The sequence below is a fragment of the Spironucleus salmonicida genome, chromosome 6, assembly GCF_000497125.1.
Source record: "Spironucleus salmonicida strain ATCC 50377 chromosome 6, whole genome shotgun sequence".
NCBI lineage: Eukaryota > Fornicata > Diplomonadida > Hexamitidae > Spironucleus > Spironucleus salmonicida.
The window spans coordinates 1,561,388-1,579,335 of record NC_090601.1 but is presented as its reverse complement, the minus strand read 5'-3'; the positions used below and the strand labels follow the sequence as shown (position 1 = coordinate 1,579,335).

The window sequence follows — 17,948 nt, the reverse complement described above, 5'->3', positions numbered from 1 at the left end:
ACTAAAATTATTAAAATGGATGCAGAGTAATTTGCTTTAATTATGCGCGATCCGAGGATTTACGCCCGTATGCCGTAGGAAGATAAGAATAGTTTCCTAAAAAATGAAATCCCTAAGATGACAGATGACCAGATCTCAGTATTTTACTCTCTCGTTATTTAACCATTAGAAGATGTATATGGCGAAGAAACAGTGTTCTAATAAATACAATAATCTTACCCTAATATTGATGAGGAAATTTAAAAATTAAAGTGAAAAATCTGCTTCATTATATTTGCCTTTCTAGTTAGGCCCTTATCGCAGCAATTTCCGCAGGAGAATGTTGAAATGCGCATGTAAATGAATCATCATCTGGACGATACGTACCTAGTTAAATATTTGAAAGTTATTGACTATTTGGTAGCTTATACCCTGCGTTAAATTAAGAGTTTTATGCTGGCGTTGCGTGATAGGTTCCAGTTTAGAAAAATTGAGGTGAGGATTAATAAACACCTTAGTTTAGAATTAATGGTTCATCTGAGAAATTTGTTTACTACTTTAGTTCTTTAGCGGTTAAAAAAATATCAGACTCCGTCTGCGATGTACTTTAAGGTTTAGGTGGCTAGACTTCTTTTTCAATATAAACAGGTTTTTCAACAATGACTTCTTTGATGATCTCCCTTACTGGTTCATGGTTGCATTTAAGTTCAAAAGGAATAGTAGGCATTGGTGGTGGTGGTATCTCACATCCTGGATGCCTTCTCATATAATGACTAACTAAAAATTAATAGTCTCCAAATGCTTTACCACATTCTAAACATCTTGGCATATGTTCTACTAATTCTGGTTTTAAACTTGCTAGTCTTAACATCATTGTATCTGCTTACCGTTTCTGCCTCTCAGCTTTTAGCTAACGTTTCAAATCATTGATTTAAGCTTACATTTCGTTTTCTTTTTCACCGATTCTAGGTTGTTGAAGTTAAATTTATAATTATTCTTGTACATAAAGTAAATATTAAGCAAAAAGTTATTGACTTTAAAAAACTCTTCCAACCCATGCAGGAACATTAATTCCTTGTAATGATGCATTTAAATCACCGTGTACTAGCGATTGAATAAGTGGTCCTAATTATTAAATATCTGAATTATTACAAATCATATCGATATCTCTTGATGCAAATTCTTACCAATCAAATGGGCGGGTAGGTCTTTGATAGAAAAAAGGATGTGTACCTGTAATCCCTTAGTTTGAAAATTATATGGACATTAAATTTTGGAAATATATTACAAACAATATATTCATATAAATAATATCTTTTTATTTTCACTTCTAATGTCTGCTAAAACTTTTGTTTTCTAAGATGAAGATCATACACTAGGAAATGCGCTTACTTTTTGTTTATAGTAAAATCCTGATGTTGTAGTAGCTGGATATGATGTTCCTCACCCAGCTGAAGAGTCTATTTAATTAAGAGTTTAAACCATAGAAGGTGTTAGCTCAGTAAAAGCAGTACTATAAGCGGCCTAATTATTAGGATAAATAGCTGATGACTATTTAACATAATTGAAAGATCAGATGTGAAAAATTTATATTGAATCAGAAACCCTCAACGCCTTCCTCAACCTCTTCGTATTCTTCTTCTTCGCCTTCATATAACTCTTCTCCACCAGCAGCAACTTCATCTCCACTTTCAGCTATATCTAAATCTTCATCTAAAGCGTCATCCCCTTCTATTTCTCCTTCTTCCTCATATTCTTCTTCACCATTATCTTCTTCCACTAGTTCTTCGCTTTCCTCCTTCATAACGGGGGCCTATCTACCTTAAGGTTTCTTTTCAACTTCCTATTCTTCTTCATCAACTTCTTCCTCATAAACGTACTCCTCCTCTTCATCCTCAGGAATTTATTACTCCATGATGTTAATAGGTCTAGCAGGCTCAGATTTGTTAGGTGCTGGCGTGACCATGAAAGGGTCTACTGCTCCTCCAATAATATCTTCCTTTTCTTTCCTATTTATTATATCGATCAAATTTTTACGCCCCTAGTCCTGAAGCTGACGCTTTCTATTCTATTTTGCATCTGAGAATTTAAGCTAAGACTCTAAATATGATAAAGAGCGATGTTTTTTGGCATATTCATTATGGATTTTAGTTAGCTCAGACTCAACCTATTCAAGCTCAGCAATGAAAGGAGGCTTAGCAGTTCTAATAGAGTCTAAACGGTCTTACATTCTCGAGATATCTGAAGTCTTTTAAGTTAATAACTCTTACAAGTGTATTTTTTCTCTACGTGATGTTGTCATATCTTCATCAAATCTTCGAGTTTCCTCGGAGAGGGCATTGATCCTATTTTATACAGCTTGCTATAGCTACATCACATCAGGCTACTTTAATAATGCTTAATTAATTACTTATGCTGCATTATCTCCTGAGTTTCTGAGGTTGATAAGAAGTTATGTCGACTTCTCTACAAGGTCTGATGACACATTTCGTAAATCCCCAGCAATACCTGTTAAATCAGCGAACAGCCCTTCTACCTCTAACACCTCTGGTTTTAGATAGAGATATTTTGAGAGCTCATTTGCTAATTTTAAGAGCTCACGTACTGCATTAGAATCCGCAGCATAAAGTCTTCTAGCTGAAAGTTTTAAATGGAGTCTTTGTTGAGCTACTTAAATAGCAGTTGTCACAAAATATACGCGGTCTTCCTATGAAGTAATAGTATGTGATAACTAAACGTCAGGTAGTGCCAATGATAACAAAAACTACAGAATTTAAGCTGTTAAACGGAAATTAGGAACTCTAAAAGAATCTAATGACACAGGTACAGTAAAATTAAGTTATGATAGTAAATGAGTAAGCTACTTTGTCTCAGAGTATGACATGCGGAATTTGGAGTGTAATTAATTATAATTAAGTTGATAATAATATATTATAATACTACATTTTTCATTAAAATAAAATGATATTTTTGGTCGTTTATTCATATAAATTTTACTCAACTATTATTAATTATATACTGTAATTTATAATGAAAGTTGATAGTAACTTACATGTTTGATTTTACGTATATAAAATCAAAATAAATATTTAGAAAATGTGCTGATAATACTAAGTAAGTATACATCAAAATCTATGCGTGCATTCAAGAAGTTATCTACTGCAGATGTGATAACAGCGGTTAAGCACAAATTTTCTCGAAGAAGTGAAAAATATTAAAATATTAAATATAATATAAAATAATATTAATAAATTTAAATTGTTCTCACTCATTTAATTCCATCTATTGTTACTCTTCCTCTTACATAATGTCAGTATAACATATACTCTTTACATCATCAGTTTCAGCGTCCTTTTTTGCATTTTCAAACTATAATTTTCGCTATTTCATATCATCTAGCTCTTACTGTAATTCTTCTCTCATTAATAGTGCCTTTGGCATATCGGCTCTCAATTCTTCGAATATCGCCTACTTTAATTTCTCGTCGCTTTCTAAAGGTAGAATGCATGCCTCGTAAAAATCAATAATCTGATCTTAAGTCATTTTATACAAATTAGTAAAGCGCCACATTCTTTGATCATCTTGAGAGAGTTCGTGATAATTTGAGTAATCAGGAATAAACTATGTCTTTTCTTTCATTTTAAATTTATCGCAGTATATCATATAATAGTTTATTTATATTTAGTACACTAAATTAATCGTTAAGAACATAAAGACTTAAACTATCTATAATAAACATGTTTATTGTTTAAAATTAATAAAATTATTATCGATAATATATTGAAAAAACATTTAAATGTCAATAGACGCTTGTGTTCTTTATAAATATTATACTCTATCATATTAATGGATTATATACTTACATGTAACAAAATCTCTGAAAATTAGGTAAAGAAATAATATATTGTTCCGATTATGCTAATTATAACTGGTTTAGTATTTTAGAATTGTAAATAACCCACAAAAAAGCAGTAGCAGATAAATTAGTACAATTAGTTGTGGTCACTGATATAAATTGTACTCAACACGTAATTATTAATTCACAATGCATAGTTAAAACATATGATAAAAATAACTTATCGCAAATGGATAAAACTCACTCTGCAAAGGTTAACTCGTTTTCATCCTACTCAACTACCACTTTCGTGTACTTACGGAAAGACTTTAAGCTATCTTTTGGTAAGCCGGCCGGTATTTCAATTCCAGACTAAATTGGGGTAATTATATCTTACTCTCCATCAAAACTTTACTAACGAGATTTAAGTTTTTACTGATACAGTAATTTGATTGGTCTTAATTATTTTGTACTGTCTGTGCTAGTCTCAGGTGAAAGCGAAAGATCTGTGATTTTTAAAGACTAAGTCATTAAAATTTAAATTTTACTTGAAAAATATTATATATAATATTATATTAAAATATATATAAAAATATTTAAGATTCTATTCAAAAATATATCATTCTAGTTGTATATTTTTATAGCACTGACTTTTTCCTCAGTTTCTCAAAATGACGGTAAAGTTAGTTTAAACCTTATCCTTAATGGAGCTATTAAATAAGCTAGACCATACTACAGGGTATTTATAAGGTCTTCAGTTTAAGCTCACTAAGATAGAAAAATTTTATGACTGTGATATCAAAAATATGCATAGAATCATGGAAAATTAAGACCATATAAGTACTAAGCTTATCTAGAAAATACTGGTTAAAAAGCTTAAGGTTGCAGCTTCAACTATCTGAGTTCAATGAATGATGATAAGCAGATGTAAAATATTTTGAGATCATAAAACTTTTTTAATGGAAACTTAAAATTTGTATAAATTAGGTAATTATATATATATTTAGTGAGTTTCGAGTATATTTTTATCCTTAAAGAAACTGTTGCAGTGGCTAATATTATATGATTATTAGTAGAGGATTAGAAAAATTAATTTACAAAATATAAAAAGAGCAAAAATCAGTAACGTGGCTACCACTGAGACTCTTTGATAAGCTTCATTAATTCATTATCACAAGTAGGCAATTTCTTAGTGGCCTTACCCTCTTTCTCAGCCTATCTGATGATGGCAAGAGCGCATTTTGCAGAAACTTCACGAATTTCTTCAATCTTAGGTAATAATTATCCAGAAGCAAGTTCAGTCTCGCTCATGCAGTCAGCAATGGCATTGGAAACAGAAACTATCATAAGATCAGTTATTTCTGACGCAGCACAGAGATGGGCACCAAGACCAATACCAGGGAAGCAATAGAAGTTATTGCATTATGCAGTTTCAATAAACTTACCATCCGTAGTTTTGACAGGTGGGAATGGGGATCCAGAGGCATAGAAAGCCTTGCCCTTAGAAAAATCATAACACTCCTAGTTAGTAAGTTCACACTTAACAGTAGGGTTAGAAAGGGCGAGAACAATAGGGGGCTGAGCTACTTAAGAGCAAACGGTCTCAATGACTTCCTAGTTAAAGGATTTAGGGATGGTAGAAAGACCAAGAAGAGTAGTAGGCTTGAAAGCCTTAATAACGTCCATAAGAGTAACATGACCGCTATTGCTAACATCGTCGCGAGCATAGTTAAGCTTGTGAGAAGCCATGGAACCATCCTTGAAATCAGCTCTATCCTTAGTAATGAGACCTTTGGTATCAACAACGTAGAATTACTTTCTAGCTTATTCAACAGTAGCACCTTCTGCAACAGACAACATAGCGATGTTATCTGCAACACCAATACCACCCGCACCAGCACCGTATAAAACGTAGATCTATTCACGAGCAGTAACCTTCTTCCCCATTTTAACAGAGCAAGCCTTCAAAGCAGAGGCTAAAGAGGCAGCAGCAATACAACCAGTACCTTAAATATCATCATTGAAAACTGGATGTTTAGCGCGAGATCTGTGCTCTTCCAACAAAACGAAAGCGGTATCATTCGAGAAATCTTCGAACTAGAAAACACATTCAGGCCATAACTCGTGAACTGCATCAATAGTTTCCTTGATAATTGCATAATAGACAGCATCTTTGTTTCGTGGCTCCGGAATTCCGAGATAATGTTCGCTGTTTTTGATCTCATCAACGTTACAGCCAAAATCAAAGCTGATGGGGAGGGTCTTTTCAGGAGCAAAACCACCACCAAGAGTATAAAGGGCTAATTTTCCAACGCAAATTTGGTGGCCACCAGTGCCAAGATCACCGAGGCCAAGAATACGGGTTCCATCAGTAGCAACGATAATCTGAGGGGTGTAGTTCATATCCTTAAGTATAGATTTGACTTAACCCTAGTGTGACCTATTAAGATAAAGACCACGAGGGCACTGCTACCAGATGTCTGAGTATGTTTTGCATGCGGTACCGACAGTGGGGGTATATACAACGGGAAGAACCTCCTTAAGATGGTTTAAGCAATAATAACAGTACAAAGTTTCATTTGTCTCCTATAAGCGAGTAAGATACATCCATTTTTCAATGGGTGTCTCTAAGTGGTTCATTTAGGTGTGAACACGAGCAGATTACTGTTCAATAGTCTCTACTTTATACGGCAGACGAGCTACAATTTTTTTGGCCTTGCGTTCTTCTGTAGTAAATGCTGTGTCTTTATTATTAGTGCGGTTTTCAAGAGGCATTCTATGAAGGAGTGGATTTGATTTAATAATTAGCAAATCTTTATTAAACTTATATAATATTAAAGTATAGATATCCTAATATTATTTTAATTATTATTTTAACTTTTTATATATATAACTTTTTTATGATTTCCGGTAAACTTAGATTGTTTTTTGGATACATAATAAATTATTAAATTTAAATATAAACATTAATGTTAATATTCAAAGAACTGTAAAACTCATCATATCAAATTATAACTCGTAGAATAAATCTCTTCCATGAATCACAAACTTATTAACTTTCCGTCATTTGTTATGAGTTGCAAAAAACACCATAAAGTTAACCCTAAGACTTTGCACAGAAAAGTTGACTTTCAATATTAACATATTTTTCTTTATTAACTTTACCAATTTTATGATTCAGACAGTTTAATTCAATATCTCCAAAATAGTTTGTGAAATCGCTACAGAAACTATCTTGCTCTAATTTAGCACCTGAATAAACTATGTTTCTTTATATATTAATATGTTTATCAAAATTATCTTTTTTCAATGATAAATATTATTCGGAAACCTCTTATGCAACTTTAATAAAATCTCCTTCTAGATCGCTTCTCTCAATCTGCATGATAATGTTCTCACTTATTGCAGAGATCCTTTAAATTGCATTTATATTTTCTTAGAAACATAATCCATATTTCCAATGTGTAGTTTTATCCAGAAATAATTTGCACATAATACTGGACAGCTAACAAAAAATATGCAATTAAGTATTATTTTCATCGCAAAACTTTTCTAATAATACGGTTTCTTCCTTTGAAAATTCAGCAATAAAAAATTCTAGTTAATTCTTATTACTAGGTTGATGTTTAAATAAATACTTAACCACATTGAATGTATATGGGAAGTCTATCTATTCTCCTATATCAAAATTAATTAACTCAGGCAAAGATACTGGTTCATGAAACTCAATATTTTCTCCATTTAGTAATTTTAAAAATTCTTTAGCTATAATGAAACATCCTTCGGAATCACATATAGCTTAGTTAACCAATATATGAAAATAAGAGGTTTTGCCTTATGAAAAATATCCTTAAAGATTTTTAGTCTAAATTTCTTTAAAAGATTTCTCATTTACAAAATTCATACTATCTTCGGCCGTTGAAAGATGAGGAGTTTTAGTCATAGGATATGGATTTGATATGAATGTAATAGTATCATTTTTATCAATTTTTGTCTTTAAAATTGGAATAAACTACTAAAGTTATATGAAGGCATCAACAATTTTTTACTAATCCACATTGATAGTTTCAAGAAAGAGATGATTTAAAAACAATGATTAAGATTTCTAATAATGATTAAGTTAGATTGGTTATTAGGTATTAAATAATGGGGATCTTGAGGCGTGTGGAATTTCCATTTTTTAAAACATTATTTAATTAGTATAATAAAATATATACGAAATCACGTTTATTGAAGATAAATCTCACGTTATTTTCAAAATAAACTATTTTTCATATATAATCTTAATCATTTAAGCTCTTATGCATATCACCAAAAATCATAGCAGATTGCTTTCTAAAAATTTAAGTCTTTGCTTAATTCTCTTAATTTATTTAAGAGCTATCAACCCAATATCTTCGATTTCTTGACATAAATACACAAGAAGATGGAATAATTGTTAAATCTAAAACTTACTATGTCCTCGACTTCTATTTTTATGAATTTATATTAACTGGTTTTGATTTGAAAGATGCCAGCTGCAATCTTTGGGAGTCAAAAAACTTCTCTTCTTATTTTAATTAAGAACTATTGGTAATGTTTGAATTGAATAGTTCATCAAACTAGTTCTTTTAAAGTGCAGAAACGTCACTTTTATACTGATACTTAGTCTATGAACGGTATAATTTTGGATTTATCTAGAGTTTGGCAGTTGTATAAATATCATCGTAAATTTCTGTTATAACTTACGAAGTCTCCGGTATACTAGATCTACTTTACATTTTGAAAATAAATATAATATAATGTCAATCAATTTATATATTTAAGATAACTAAAACCAAAGTTTGTATTAGGAATAAATATATATATTATTGCTTAAAACTAACACCCAATCACTTTATTTAAATAGTCAGTCATCAAATAACCCATTGCAAGATTTCCAGAAGTCAGCCTTATGTCTTTTACTAGGTTTCTCACTTTCTATAATCTTGAGATCTGCATCTAAATTTTAGTCAAGAACACATCTAGGAATATATTCATTGCCCTTTTACCAATCTTTAATAATAACAGTACTTTTAACATCAACCAAAGACAATCTTCTTTAAAGTTTCATCTGACTGATAAGTTCTTCATCTTAACTTTTGAAGCCTAAAACTGGAGTTGGCTATTACTATTTTACTGGTTTCATATCCTATTTGAATGAGGGTGATCTAAATAGTGGTATAGGGGAGGCATTTTAGTTGATAACAATAGATGAACTGGGGCTAACGGTATTATCATCGTCTTTATCTTTCTAATTGAATGAAGGCATCACAAACATAGTATTATCTATTACTGCTCGTTCATTACTTTTGGCAGAGTTCTTTGCCTGAAAATTAATCATGGAGTTTCTATTACTCCTCATTTTGTAGGAACAACAATTGTAGAAATACACTTATATAATGAAAAATATTTATTTAAAATAATATACGATTAAAAGATCGATGAAATTAAATAACAATATATTTATAGCCTAGTTTTTAGTTTTTGATGTTTTAAAGTTTACTTATATCTGCGTAATAATAATTAATTATTCTTAATTTTAATTAAATATAATTGAATCATATATTATTTTCTTACTTTATGTCTTATATTTACTAGCTTATCTCATAATTCTACCTACACATATCTTTTATATAAACTAATTATCCATCTTATACACATCTGACAGCATCAAAATGTTGACTATCTTTTTATAACCAGCAATGAAATATTTTATTGTGATATCCTAAAACAATACTAATTGGAGATAATAAAAAGTGGTCGTTCATAAAACAAATGATTCTACACATACTAACGCATGAATATGTAGAATCATATAAAATTAGATCCACATTAGATGATGTATTTTTATATTTTAAGTTCAATGAATATATCATTTGAATAATAGTATTTATACAATTTTTGGATTTTTTCAAAATTTTCTCATATAATCTCGTTAAAAACAAAGTGGTAGACTTCTTTGCATACGTAACTTGAATTTAAGTTATCTAATTATGATGAATAATAAATTTTTCTATTGTCGTTAAATAATAACTTAATTAATAATGTATCAAATTCCGCAGTAGTTCTACCTCTTATTTGTTAAAATTAAATAATGCAACATCTATCTATTATCTCTAATCTTTTAGATCTTAAATAAGGAATTCCATTATAAATTTATATAATATTTATAAATAATATAATAAATTGATTAATAACTAATATCTAAATGAATTTTACTGAGGACCAATTGAAAGCAATGATAGCATAGTTTGAAAAAGATGCTGTTCCATAACAGTTATCCTCACAGATAAATATTAAAAGACCTACCAAACCAATTAAGCCACAACTTCCAGTACCTCCGACACCGGGAATTTTGGCAGAAAAGTCCGCATATCCTGATATTTTAGAAAGCACACATATTGATGAAACCTAACGCGAAATTTTGATACTATAAAATTAAAATTAGTCATTAATTGGTGAATTAGAGGCATTAAAAATTGAAAATGCTCAATTTAAAGAGTAGCTTGAAGAAATAGACTGGCATAGAAAAAAGCTGAAATAAGAATAAATTGGTAGAGCAAGAATCGAGAATAAGCTTAAGAAGCTAGAAGATGAATATAAAAAGGTTGTAAATGTGCAAAAATAAAGCCAAGATTGTATAGAATTGTTATAGAAAAAAATTAAGAACAATAAAGATTCCTTTGATAACAATAAAATTCAAAGAGATAATGTATTATAAGAGTAATATGAAGCTGAAAATTCTAGATATAAACTTTAAATTCAAACTTTGTAGTAATAATTAGAAATAGTTAGCGGAGAGCGCAATCGAATTAAAGATTTTTATGAAAACAAGAAATAAGATGCAATTTCAAATTAGGGTAAACTTGAAAAAGTTACTAATGAAAATAAAAAACTTAAAATAGAAATTTACAACTTAAAAAAAGAAGTAGGGGACGTTAAAGCCTAATATATTAATATGGAAGAAGAGTACAAAAACTATTAAAGAAAAAGTCTCAACAGGTCGAGCAGTGCTACAGATAGATTATCAACTTCTTAAATTGACAAATAGTAAAAATTGGAAACTCAGTTTCATTTAGACGTTAAATAATTGAAACAAGCTAACCTTCAACAGAAGAAACAATTTGAAGATAGATGTTTTAAGTACGAAAGTCAAATATTAGAATTACAATTTGAACTTCAAAATTATTAAAAGTGAAATCATTACATATACTATAATTACACTTTCCTTTCTCCATTTCAGTTATGAACTTCGCGAATAATCATATGTATTCAATCAACCAGCAGCATGTTTCGAATAAAATAGAGCTTAAACCATAAGATGACTTTTTTATTACTCCAGATAATCATTTTATAGCAGTGAAAACAGATAATACGCAAACTTTTATAATCGACTTCGAAGCGAATTAAATAATTCCAACAACCCAGTTGGTCATGCTACCTACTCCAGAACAAAATGATCTCTCGGTATAAACTGTAACTAAGCGAGCACTAGCCGCCTAGTTCGCATCAAACACCATAAAGAAGCGCATGATCCGCTCCAAGGCCCTATACGTCTAGGACCCCACAAAAATAGCTAACAACCGCTCGCCTCTCGAAAATAATTTTTTCCCTTTCAATTTGGATGCGACAAAATAAAGCGAAGTCTTCCCTCTAAAGGGGCTCTTAGCCATCGAAAATCAGCTTTTTGCTCAAGTGAATGCATCAACTCTCTCAAAAGAGTATACAAATTTTAACACTTACAGAATCGCTGAATTTGCGTCTAAAGACCTTTAAAAACCCAATTATATTAACATTTAGATTACTGAAGAATTAGAGGCAATTTTGAGGGATTATGGTATGGAAGAGTCGTAGGAAAGCTTAGTACTGGCCAGTTTGATTCACTCGATTTCTACTTCTAAAGGTAATTTGCAGCATAACATTGATGTTTAAATCCGTAGAAAATTAGGTAATTTTAACTTAAATATTGTATAATAATATATTATATTATTAGCTTTGCATGTTTTCAAGTTTAACATAGGAATTGAGGTATTAGAGAGAATGGGTAAAATGACCAGCTTGTAATGCTAAAACTTTGTTCAGAAACTTGGATGCAAGATTATCGAAGGGTACGTAAGTTTTGAAGTCGGGGATGTATAGATTCATGTGTGAGAGGTTCAAATATAATATCACTTATCAATTTCTTGGATGTTTCCAGTGACCAAAACGTATGGCAAGAAGGCGTTATCTGTCTCAATTTCATCATACATATCAGCATCTTCGTCTGCTGCATTTTAAAAGCTGGTTTTGATTGCATTTCTAACCTGCTTCTGAGAATTATGGTCAATGATAATAACGATTTTACCATCTTTACCAAATCTCAACTGAGATTCTAGAGCACCACGCATGATATAGGTAGAGAGAGTTAATGATAAATATTCTCCCTGTGTAGATGCTAAAAATGTAGTAAAGCGTTGCAATGCTGATTTTCTAGCTCCCTTGAGGATTTCAGTATCACCGTCTTCGATATCCTAATATTCTCTTAATTGATATTTCTATTTAGCTAAAGCATCTTTAAGCTATAATAATTCTGGTTTAAAAACAACTAATGCATATGCTGCATGGCCGACATCCGACTAGGCTATTGTGTTAGAATTAGGCACTAATCCTGGAAGAGATGGAATAAGCTTCTCAAATTCACCTTTCTATGCTAAAGGAACACATACTACTGCTGACTCTAAATATTCAGATGATACCAGTAGGTTTCCTAGTAAAGAAGCAACAGATCTCTAGTGTACTGCGCCCTGAGTTGCTTTTTAAGCTGTATTTAAAGCAGAATCAGCCTCCGTGAACTCAGCTAAAATTCGGTTAAATTGCTCAACTCCAGAGTCAAATCTACGCTTTAAAGATTAAATAGTAGGAGGTATGAATTTTTAAGAAATAAAAGTTTAAACGTAGTCTTTCCAAAATTTATCATCAACTTTATGCAAACGAGCAGGTAAATGCTCTTGAGTAAGTCTTTCGATACGCGCTAACTATTATTATGCAGATTGTAGTAGTCTTTGAGAGTCGTCTACTTGATTCATCAATGCTGAAACTGAAGCAGCTGGAAATGAATCGCAAGAAAGAACCTAATAAATATTAGGAGATGAAATAGACTATTAAATTGTAGTAGGGATTTTAGGAGAAGCTATGATTGTGATGGCAAGTGACATTATGACGATTTGATGGAATTGGAATGCATTATTGTATATCAATATATAATAATATTAATTACTCATTACTCTAAGTCAATAACTTGTTACCTTTTTATTTTTATCGCTATCACATCCACACAACAAAATGTTAATGGATCTATCTTAACACTCATAATATTTACATGCTTATACTCATCTCGTAATACATCAATTAAATTCATGAAGTACTTATCGATATAAATATTTCCTTATTTATTACAAATAGGACATTAATGTTTTCTAAGGTAATCTTTATACTCAAAAATTTATAAATGATTGCACTAATCAGTTCTACAAGGTTAATTTATCATATTTTTTGTAATATCAGATGTAAGCTTTACAATAACTTACTTCTTACTCTTTAACTCGTCAATATCATTAACAATATACATATTCCCAATCCAATTTTCTAATATTTAGTCCACTAGTTCATCTTTTAATTTTATAGAATTAATTTTCTCTCCTACCTCACTAAAAGTAAATGATTACCGAATGCAAAATCTAATAAATTCCACTAAACTTACTTTACCTGACCGAATATAATGAAATATTTATCCTCTTGTTATTATTTTTGCTGCTGAAGGTGGAACTGCTATATTAATATCATCTAATAAATCCTCAAATATAGGATAACTTATAGCTATATTTAACTCTAATAATTTTAATACTTAATTAGGGATATTACTAATTAGATCATCATCTACTTCATATTTTGTTTCTTTGTACATAAGATAAGCGATTATAGAATCATATATAGGCTGATAAATAGAAGGTACTTTAATATAGAAGTTATTTAACTACGCTATTCTTAATTCATCAGAAATTAATACTCTACCAGTGTGCAATTATGTAATATCAACTATAAAAATATTTTAATGTTAAAAAATATCTAAATTTATGTAACTTAAAGACTCTAATGAAGTATAAATATTTTAATCAGAAATTTGGTTTAAAAAATGACAAATTCCTTCTATTTATGATTAATTTATTGTAATATTAATACATGATAATGAACTTAAAAATGACTGACCATTAACATCAAAAAATCGTAAGTCAGCTGGTATCTGCATTTAGTATTTACTATGTTTAATATAAATATAATAAATTATTATTAAATAAATATAAATGCCAAATCACTTTAGGGCCAGATCTTTTTTAAGCTTAGTCTCTTTTTCAGTATTACGACTAACTTAATGTTATTCATACCTTTGAATTGCCATATTGTTTATCTTAACAATTTTTCGTGAGATTAGCTTAATTTTTTCTTCAAATTTATCAAGCTATGCATCATACTATTTTAAAAGGCTAGTTTTCACCTTAATCTCTTCTATAAATATATTTTCTAACATAGAATCGCTATCAGAGGATATTTGACTTACCTCGTCAAATACCTAATTAAAATTAGCTCTCGATGCAACTCTTGTAAAAGAACTATTACTGGCACTTGAGTAACGCCCTAGTGAAGAATCATGTTTTGGTTTTATCATAATATTTTTGGTGCTACTAAGTGAAGGTAAAATTGATTAAATATAAATCTTTTAAAAGCTTTTAATGGCTTATTACTAGCCTTCGATTGATGTACCCATATTAGTAGTTGAAGTTTTGCTAATCAAATTAAAACAGTTCATTCTCTACTTTTTAGTAATATATACGCATATTTATTATATGATTTTTTAGTCAAGTAGAATATTTAATTTAGATAATTATATAACAATAATGAGGAAAATACGACTGTAATATTTAGTATATAATTAAATAGTATTTAAATTTGGAGTTTTACTGTCGATAATTACAGTATTCTGTAACTTCATACCAATAACAAGGAATATTAAATGTAATCTTTCAATCATTTCCAATCTTTTTCACCTTTAATACCCCTCATCATAATTTTTTCAATGGTAGGTGCATTTTCCTAATCGTCAAATTAGGCTTCTATCATGCCCTTTTTACTTAATATAACAATAATATCCTCAACTTTTAGATTCCAGCCCCCAATCTATGCCAAACCGCTTTAAACTGCTATTTTCTCTGGTTTTTCAGCTCCTTATTTGTAGTAAACAAGCATGGGAACTGCAGCCTCTGGCATTCCTGAAGATGCTTATTAAAAATCAATAACCAGGATCTTTAAGTGAATAAATCTCTAGGCTACCTCATTTAGCAAAGCGTTAATGAGCTTGCATTCCCTCAAATGCTCCGAATCAATATAAACCAGAATATTAACATTCTCTTCAACCTCAGATACATAATCTTATCTAGATATTCTTTTTATTTGCCCAAACCGCTTTTACGAACGCAACTAAGTGATGATATCTTTACGCTTTTAGCGCTCCTACTCGAAAAAAACCTTGTCCTCCTCATCTAAGAAATCTGAGAAAGAGGACGAATTTGAGGATAAATCATGAGCGATATTCTGCTCTAATCGATCAGTCCTAATTTTGCTGACTTGCTCAGCGTACTCAGCCTCCACTAGCTTTTAGTGGACCTCATTTGCATGTGTTCCTTCAAATTTCTTATGAAATATATCTTCCCACTCAGTGGTTTCTGGAGCATCAGCACGGTGATTCGTAATTTTATACTATGGTAAAAGGGACATTAACGTGGTTAGTATTACTTGATATTAACTATATAATAATGTAATAATTGGTTAGCAGTCAACTTTTTAGATGATTAATAGTTTCTGTATAATAATTATATTATACTCGTTTTTAGTAATACAATATTTACAAAAATTAAACAGTAGAATGCATTTTTGACATTAGTTGCTGTGATCAGAAAAATATTTTTTTTCAGAATAAATAAATCATCAATTAATTTGAGATAAATATAATTTCGTAAAAAAAATTAAATTAATAATTAGTATATAACTATTATAAATTTAAAGATTAGTTTAAGTTAAAATGACAACTCACTAAAAACCAAAATTTACTCTCTTATTGCTACTTACTGCAGCGGCGTCACTTCTTCCAGGATTCACGACTGGTAATTTTTCAGGAGATGTAGTTGTATAAATGTACATGCAAATTCATAATATCACTTATACTTAAGCATAGGCTAAGCTTGTTCCACTTGAAACTATGCTTAATTCTGCTGTATTAATAGGTTCAATTTCTATATCATTGGTATTTTCATTTATCTCTAAATCAATAGGTTTTAAGAAAACTGCAATTATTGGTTCTTCTGGGTCAATTATTACTGTTATTCTGTAATGCATTCCAGTAAGTGAGTATTTAATGCTTATTGGAAGAATTTTATAAGGATTTTTCATGACTATGTTCATGATTGCTACACTTATCATCCTTGGTGAATATACAGATCCTCATAAACGAGGATTCATGACATATTTCTTTTAAGTCATGTTTACTGTAGGTATATTAGTAGCTACTATCGTATTCTATATTATTAAAGTTGTTAATGTGAATATTTGGTATATCAGCTTTATCACTACTTTACCTTGGCCCATAATAGGATTAATCATTCTATTTAAAATCCCAGAATTTGAAAAGAAAGAAAAAGAAATTAAATATTACCAGATATTTAACAAAAAGTATATTAAAGTATTAGTCCCATGTTTATTATTAGGAACCTTGTAGCAATCAACAGGAATCAATGCAGTTATAGGTTATGCTTCAGAAACATTTAATGTTATATTTGGAGACTATAAACTTGCTGCTGTCTATGGTAGTTTAGTTATAAACAGTATTAATTTTGTCTCTCCCTTATTTGGATTGGTTTTAATTGAAAAATATGGTAGGAAAGCTTTATTATTTACCGGCACAGGATTATGTATTGTAGGGTAATTATTACTGTTATTAACATATACATTACCAAAAGAAAATACTTTTTTGCTTATAACCGGGGCAATTATATTCATTTTTGGATTCGAAATAGGTCCAGGCCCCATATATTATGTATTCTCAGCTGAATTATTCCCAGATATTGCAAAAAGCACTTTAGTATCAATTTTCTTCTTATTTAACTATATTCCAAATATTTTTGTAATAGTACTTTTCCCAATACTAACGGCTTATGCAAGATATATTCCATTTTTATCATACATTATTGCTATGTCTATTTTTTCAGGAATGTTAATTTTTGTTCTTCCTGATACGACTGGAAAGACAAACAAAGAAATTGAGGAGCTCATGATAGGGAAATCAAGTAAGGTTGAGAATATTGAACCTTTAATTTCGTATTTGACTTTTGTGGTACTCGCTATGCTTCTAAGTATAGTTATAGTTATGTCATAAATGCCAGATGTTTTTGTCTGATATTCATGTTACTATTCACTAAATTTCATTTTTGGAAACCATCTTATTTAAATAATGTTTTAATTTTAAAATCTCAACTATCAATAAGCACAAGTTATTAAGTCTATTCTGACTAACATATATATCATTTTAATATCAAACTATTTATAACTAGCCAATTTTTACTTATAAAATATATTATCAACTTATAAGACATCATAATAAATGCATAGAATAACGTAATGAAACTTTTCATTATTAACAGTACCCAAAAGCAACGTGTCATATCCTAAACTATATCTGAAATTTATTTTCATTCTTAAGCTTACATCAACTAGTACGATTCAGCCTATATCTTAATCCATTAATCATATTTAATGAATTTTCACTTAATAACCACTAAGCTCTCATTAGCCTTCACTATTATACTTTTGAATATAGATTCATGCTATTATTTTATCCAAAAACTGATCATCTAATTTGATAACCAAACTTTTGCATTTATATGTTATTATATCCAAACTTTATCTTAAATTTTCTACGTGTTTATTTCTATTATACTATTATTATACATTAATTTAACAATTAAAAAATGTGTTTTTACGAGTTACTTCCACAAAATATCAATATATATATTTTTATCTACAATCC

The 17,948-nt window shown here is 29.9% G+C and overlaps 18 protein-coding genes across 18 annotated transcripts; 6 read left to right on the top strand and 12 right to left on the bottom strand. All coding sequences in view use genetic code 6, as the record gives it.

The window, feature by feature from the left end:
• Positions 1 to 15: 15 nt before the first annotated feature.
• Positions 16 to 255, top strand: SS50377_26618 (uncharacterized protein; the record flags this gene model as incomplete). Its single annotated transcript, XM_067910425.1, has 1 exon — positions 16 to 255. The coding sequence occupies one exon, from the start codon at positions 16 to 18 to the stop codon at positions 253 to 255; it is 240 nt and encodes a 79-aa protein (XP_067763181.1).
• A 10-nt stretch (positions 256 to 265) lies between these two features.
• Positions 266 to 1,246, bottom strand: SS50377_26617 (uncharacterized protein; the record flags this gene model as incomplete). The annotated part of the gene is made up of 1 exon (XM_067910424.1): positions 266 to 1,246. The coding sequence occupies one exon, from the start codon at positions 1,244 to 1,246 to the stop codon at positions 266 to 268; it is 981 nt and encodes a 326-aa protein (XP_067763180.1).
• A 66-nt stretch (positions 1,247 to 1,312) lies between these two features.
• Positions 1,313 to 1,561, top strand: SS50377_26616 (DNA-directed RNA polymerases I and III 16 kDa polypeptide; the record flags this gene model as incomplete). The annotated part of the gene is made up of 1 exon (XM_067910423.1): positions 1,313 to 1,561. The coding sequence occupies one exon, from the start codon at positions 1,313 to 1,315 to the stop codon at positions 1,559 to 1,561; it is 249 nt and encodes an 82-aa protein (XP_067763179.1).
• Positions 1,562 to 1,576: 15 nt separating this feature from the next.
• SS50377_26615 (Clusterin associated protein 1) lies at positions 1,577 to 2,863 on the bottom strand (the record flags this gene model as incomplete). Its single annotated transcript, XM_067910422.1, has 1 exon — positions 1,577 to 2,863. One exon carries the CDS (start codon positions 2,861 to 2,863, stop codon positions 1,577 to 1,579), a length of 1,287 nt encoding a protein of 428 aa, XP_067763178.1.
• Positions 2,864 to 3,243: 380 nt separating this feature from the next.
• Positions 3,244 to 3,618, bottom strand: SS50377_26614 (uncharacterized protein; the record flags this gene model as incomplete). The annotated part of the gene is made up of 1 exon (XM_067910421.1): positions 3,244 to 3,618. One exon carries the CDS (start codon positions 3,616 to 3,618, stop codon positions 3,244 to 3,246), a length of 375 nt encoding a protein of 124 aa, XP_067763177.1.
• Positions 3,619 to 4,075: 457 nt separating this feature from the next.
• Positions 4,076 to 4,345, bottom strand: SS50377_26613 (uncharacterized protein; the record flags this gene model as incomplete). The annotated part of the gene is made up of 1 exon (XM_067910420.1): positions 4,076 to 4,345. The coding sequence occupies one exon, from the start codon at positions 4,343 to 4,345 to the stop codon at positions 4,076 to 4,078; it is 270 nt and encodes an 89-aa protein (XP_067763176.1).
• A 140-nt stretch (positions 4,346 to 4,485) lies between these two features.
• On the top strand, positions 4,486 to 4,716 carry SS50377_26612 (uncharacterized protein; the record flags this gene model as incomplete). Its single annotated transcript, XM_067910419.1, has 1 exon — positions 4,486 to 4,716. The coding sequence occupies one exon, from the start codon at positions 4,486 to 4,488 to the stop codon at positions 4,714 to 4,716; it is 231 nt and encodes a 76-aa protein (XP_067763175.1).
• Positions 4,717 to 4,933: 217 nt separating this feature from the next.
• On the bottom strand, positions 4,934 to 6,589 carry SS50377_26611 (malate dehydrogenase; the record flags this gene model as incomplete). Its single annotated transcript, XM_067910418.1, has 1 exon — positions 4,934 to 6,589. One exon carries the CDS (start codon positions 6,587 to 6,589, stop codon positions 4,934 to 4,936), a length of 1,656 nt encoding a protein of 551 aa, XP_067763174.1.
• A 229-nt stretch (positions 6,590 to 6,818) lies between these two features.
• Positions 6,819 to 7,757, bottom strand: SS50377_26610 (uncharacterized protein; the record flags this gene model as incomplete). Its single annotated transcript, XM_067910417.1, has 1 exon — positions 6,819 to 7,757. The coding sequence occupies one exon, from the start codon at positions 7,755 to 7,757 to the stop codon at positions 6,819 to 6,821; it is 939 nt and encodes a 312-aa protein (XP_067763173.1).
• Positions 7,758 to 8,085: 328 nt separating this feature from the next.
• On the bottom strand, positions 8,086 to 8,574 carry SS50377_26609 (uncharacterized protein; the record flags this gene model as incomplete). The annotated part of the gene is made up of 1 exon (XM_067910416.1): positions 8,086 to 8,574. The coding sequence occupies one exon, from the start codon at positions 8,572 to 8,574 to the stop codon at positions 8,086 to 8,088; it is 489 nt and encodes a 162-aa protein (XP_067763172.1).
• A 128-nt stretch (positions 8,575 to 8,702) lies between these two features.
• On the bottom strand, positions 8,703 to 9,197 carry SS50377_26608 (uncharacterized protein; the record flags this gene model as incomplete). The annotated part of the gene is made up of 1 exon (XM_067910415.1): positions 8,703 to 9,197. The coding sequence occupies one exon, from the start codon at positions 9,195 to 9,197 to the stop codon at positions 8,703 to 8,705; it is 495 nt and encodes a 164-aa protein (XP_067763171.1).
• Positions 9,198 to 10,043: 846 nt separating this feature from the next.
• Positions 10,044 to 11,033, top strand: SS50377_26607 (uncharacterized protein; the record flags this gene model as incomplete). The annotated part of the gene is made up of 1 exon (XM_067910414.1): positions 10,044 to 11,033. One exon carries the CDS (start codon positions 10,044 to 10,046, stop codon positions 11,031 to 11,033), a length of 990 nt encoding a protein of 329 aa, XP_067763170.1.
• A 47-nt stretch (positions 11,034 to 11,080) lies between these two features.
• SS50377_26606 (uncharacterized protein) lies at positions 11,081 to 11,986 on the top strand (the record flags this gene model as incomplete). The annotated part of the gene is made up of 1 exon (XM_067910413.1): positions 11,081 to 11,986. One exon carries the CDS (start codon positions 11,081 to 11,083, stop codon positions 11,984 to 11,986), a length of 906 nt encoding a protein of 301 aa, XP_067763169.1.
• Positions 11,987 to 12,003: 17 nt separating this feature from the next.
• On the bottom strand, positions 12,004 to 13,029 carry SS50377_26605 (Vacuolar ATP synthase subunit C; the record flags this gene model as incomplete). The annotated part of the gene is made up of 1 exon (XM_067910412.1): positions 12,004 to 13,029. The coding sequence occupies one exon, from the start codon at positions 13,027 to 13,029 to the stop codon at positions 12,004 to 12,006; it is 1,026 nt and encodes a 341-aa protein (XP_067763168.1).
• Positions 13,030 to 13,091: 62 nt separating this feature from the next.
• On the bottom strand, positions 13,092 to 14,120 carry SS50377_26604 (Zinc finger domain-containing protein; the record flags this gene model as incomplete). The annotated part of the gene is made up of 1 exon (XM_067910411.1): positions 13,092 to 14,120. One exon carries the CDS (start codon positions 14,118 to 14,120, stop codon positions 13,092 to 13,094), a length of 1,029 nt encoding a protein of 342 aa, XP_067763167.1.
• Positions 14,121 to 14,183: 63 nt separating this feature from the next.
• On the bottom strand, positions 14,184 to 14,636 carry SS50377_26603 (uncharacterized protein; the record flags this gene model as incomplete). The annotated part of the gene is made up of 1 exon (XM_067910410.1): positions 14,184 to 14,636. One exon carries the CDS (start codon positions 14,634 to 14,636, stop codon positions 14,184 to 14,186), a length of 453 nt encoding a protein of 150 aa, XP_067763166.1.
• Positions 14,637 to 14,896: 260 nt separating this feature from the next.
• Positions 14,897 to 15,643, bottom strand: SS50377_26602 (Thioredoxin-like family protein; the record flags this gene model as incomplete). Its single annotated transcript, XM_067910409.1, has 1 exon — positions 14,897 to 15,643. One exon carries the CDS (start codon positions 15,641 to 15,643, stop codon positions 14,897 to 14,899), a length of 747 nt encoding a protein of 248 aa, XP_067763165.1.
• A 304-nt stretch (positions 15,644 to 15,947) lies between these two features.
• Positions 15,948 to 17,318, top strand: SS50377_26601 (Sugar transporter family protein; the record flags this gene model as incomplete). The annotated part of the gene is made up of 1 exon (XM_067910408.1): positions 15,948 to 17,318. The coding sequence occupies one exon, from the start codon at positions 15,948 to 15,950 to the stop codon at positions 17,316 to 17,318; it is 1,371 nt and encodes a 456-aa protein (XP_067763164.1).
• Between the last annotated feature and the right edge of the window lie 630 nt (positions 17,319 to 17,948).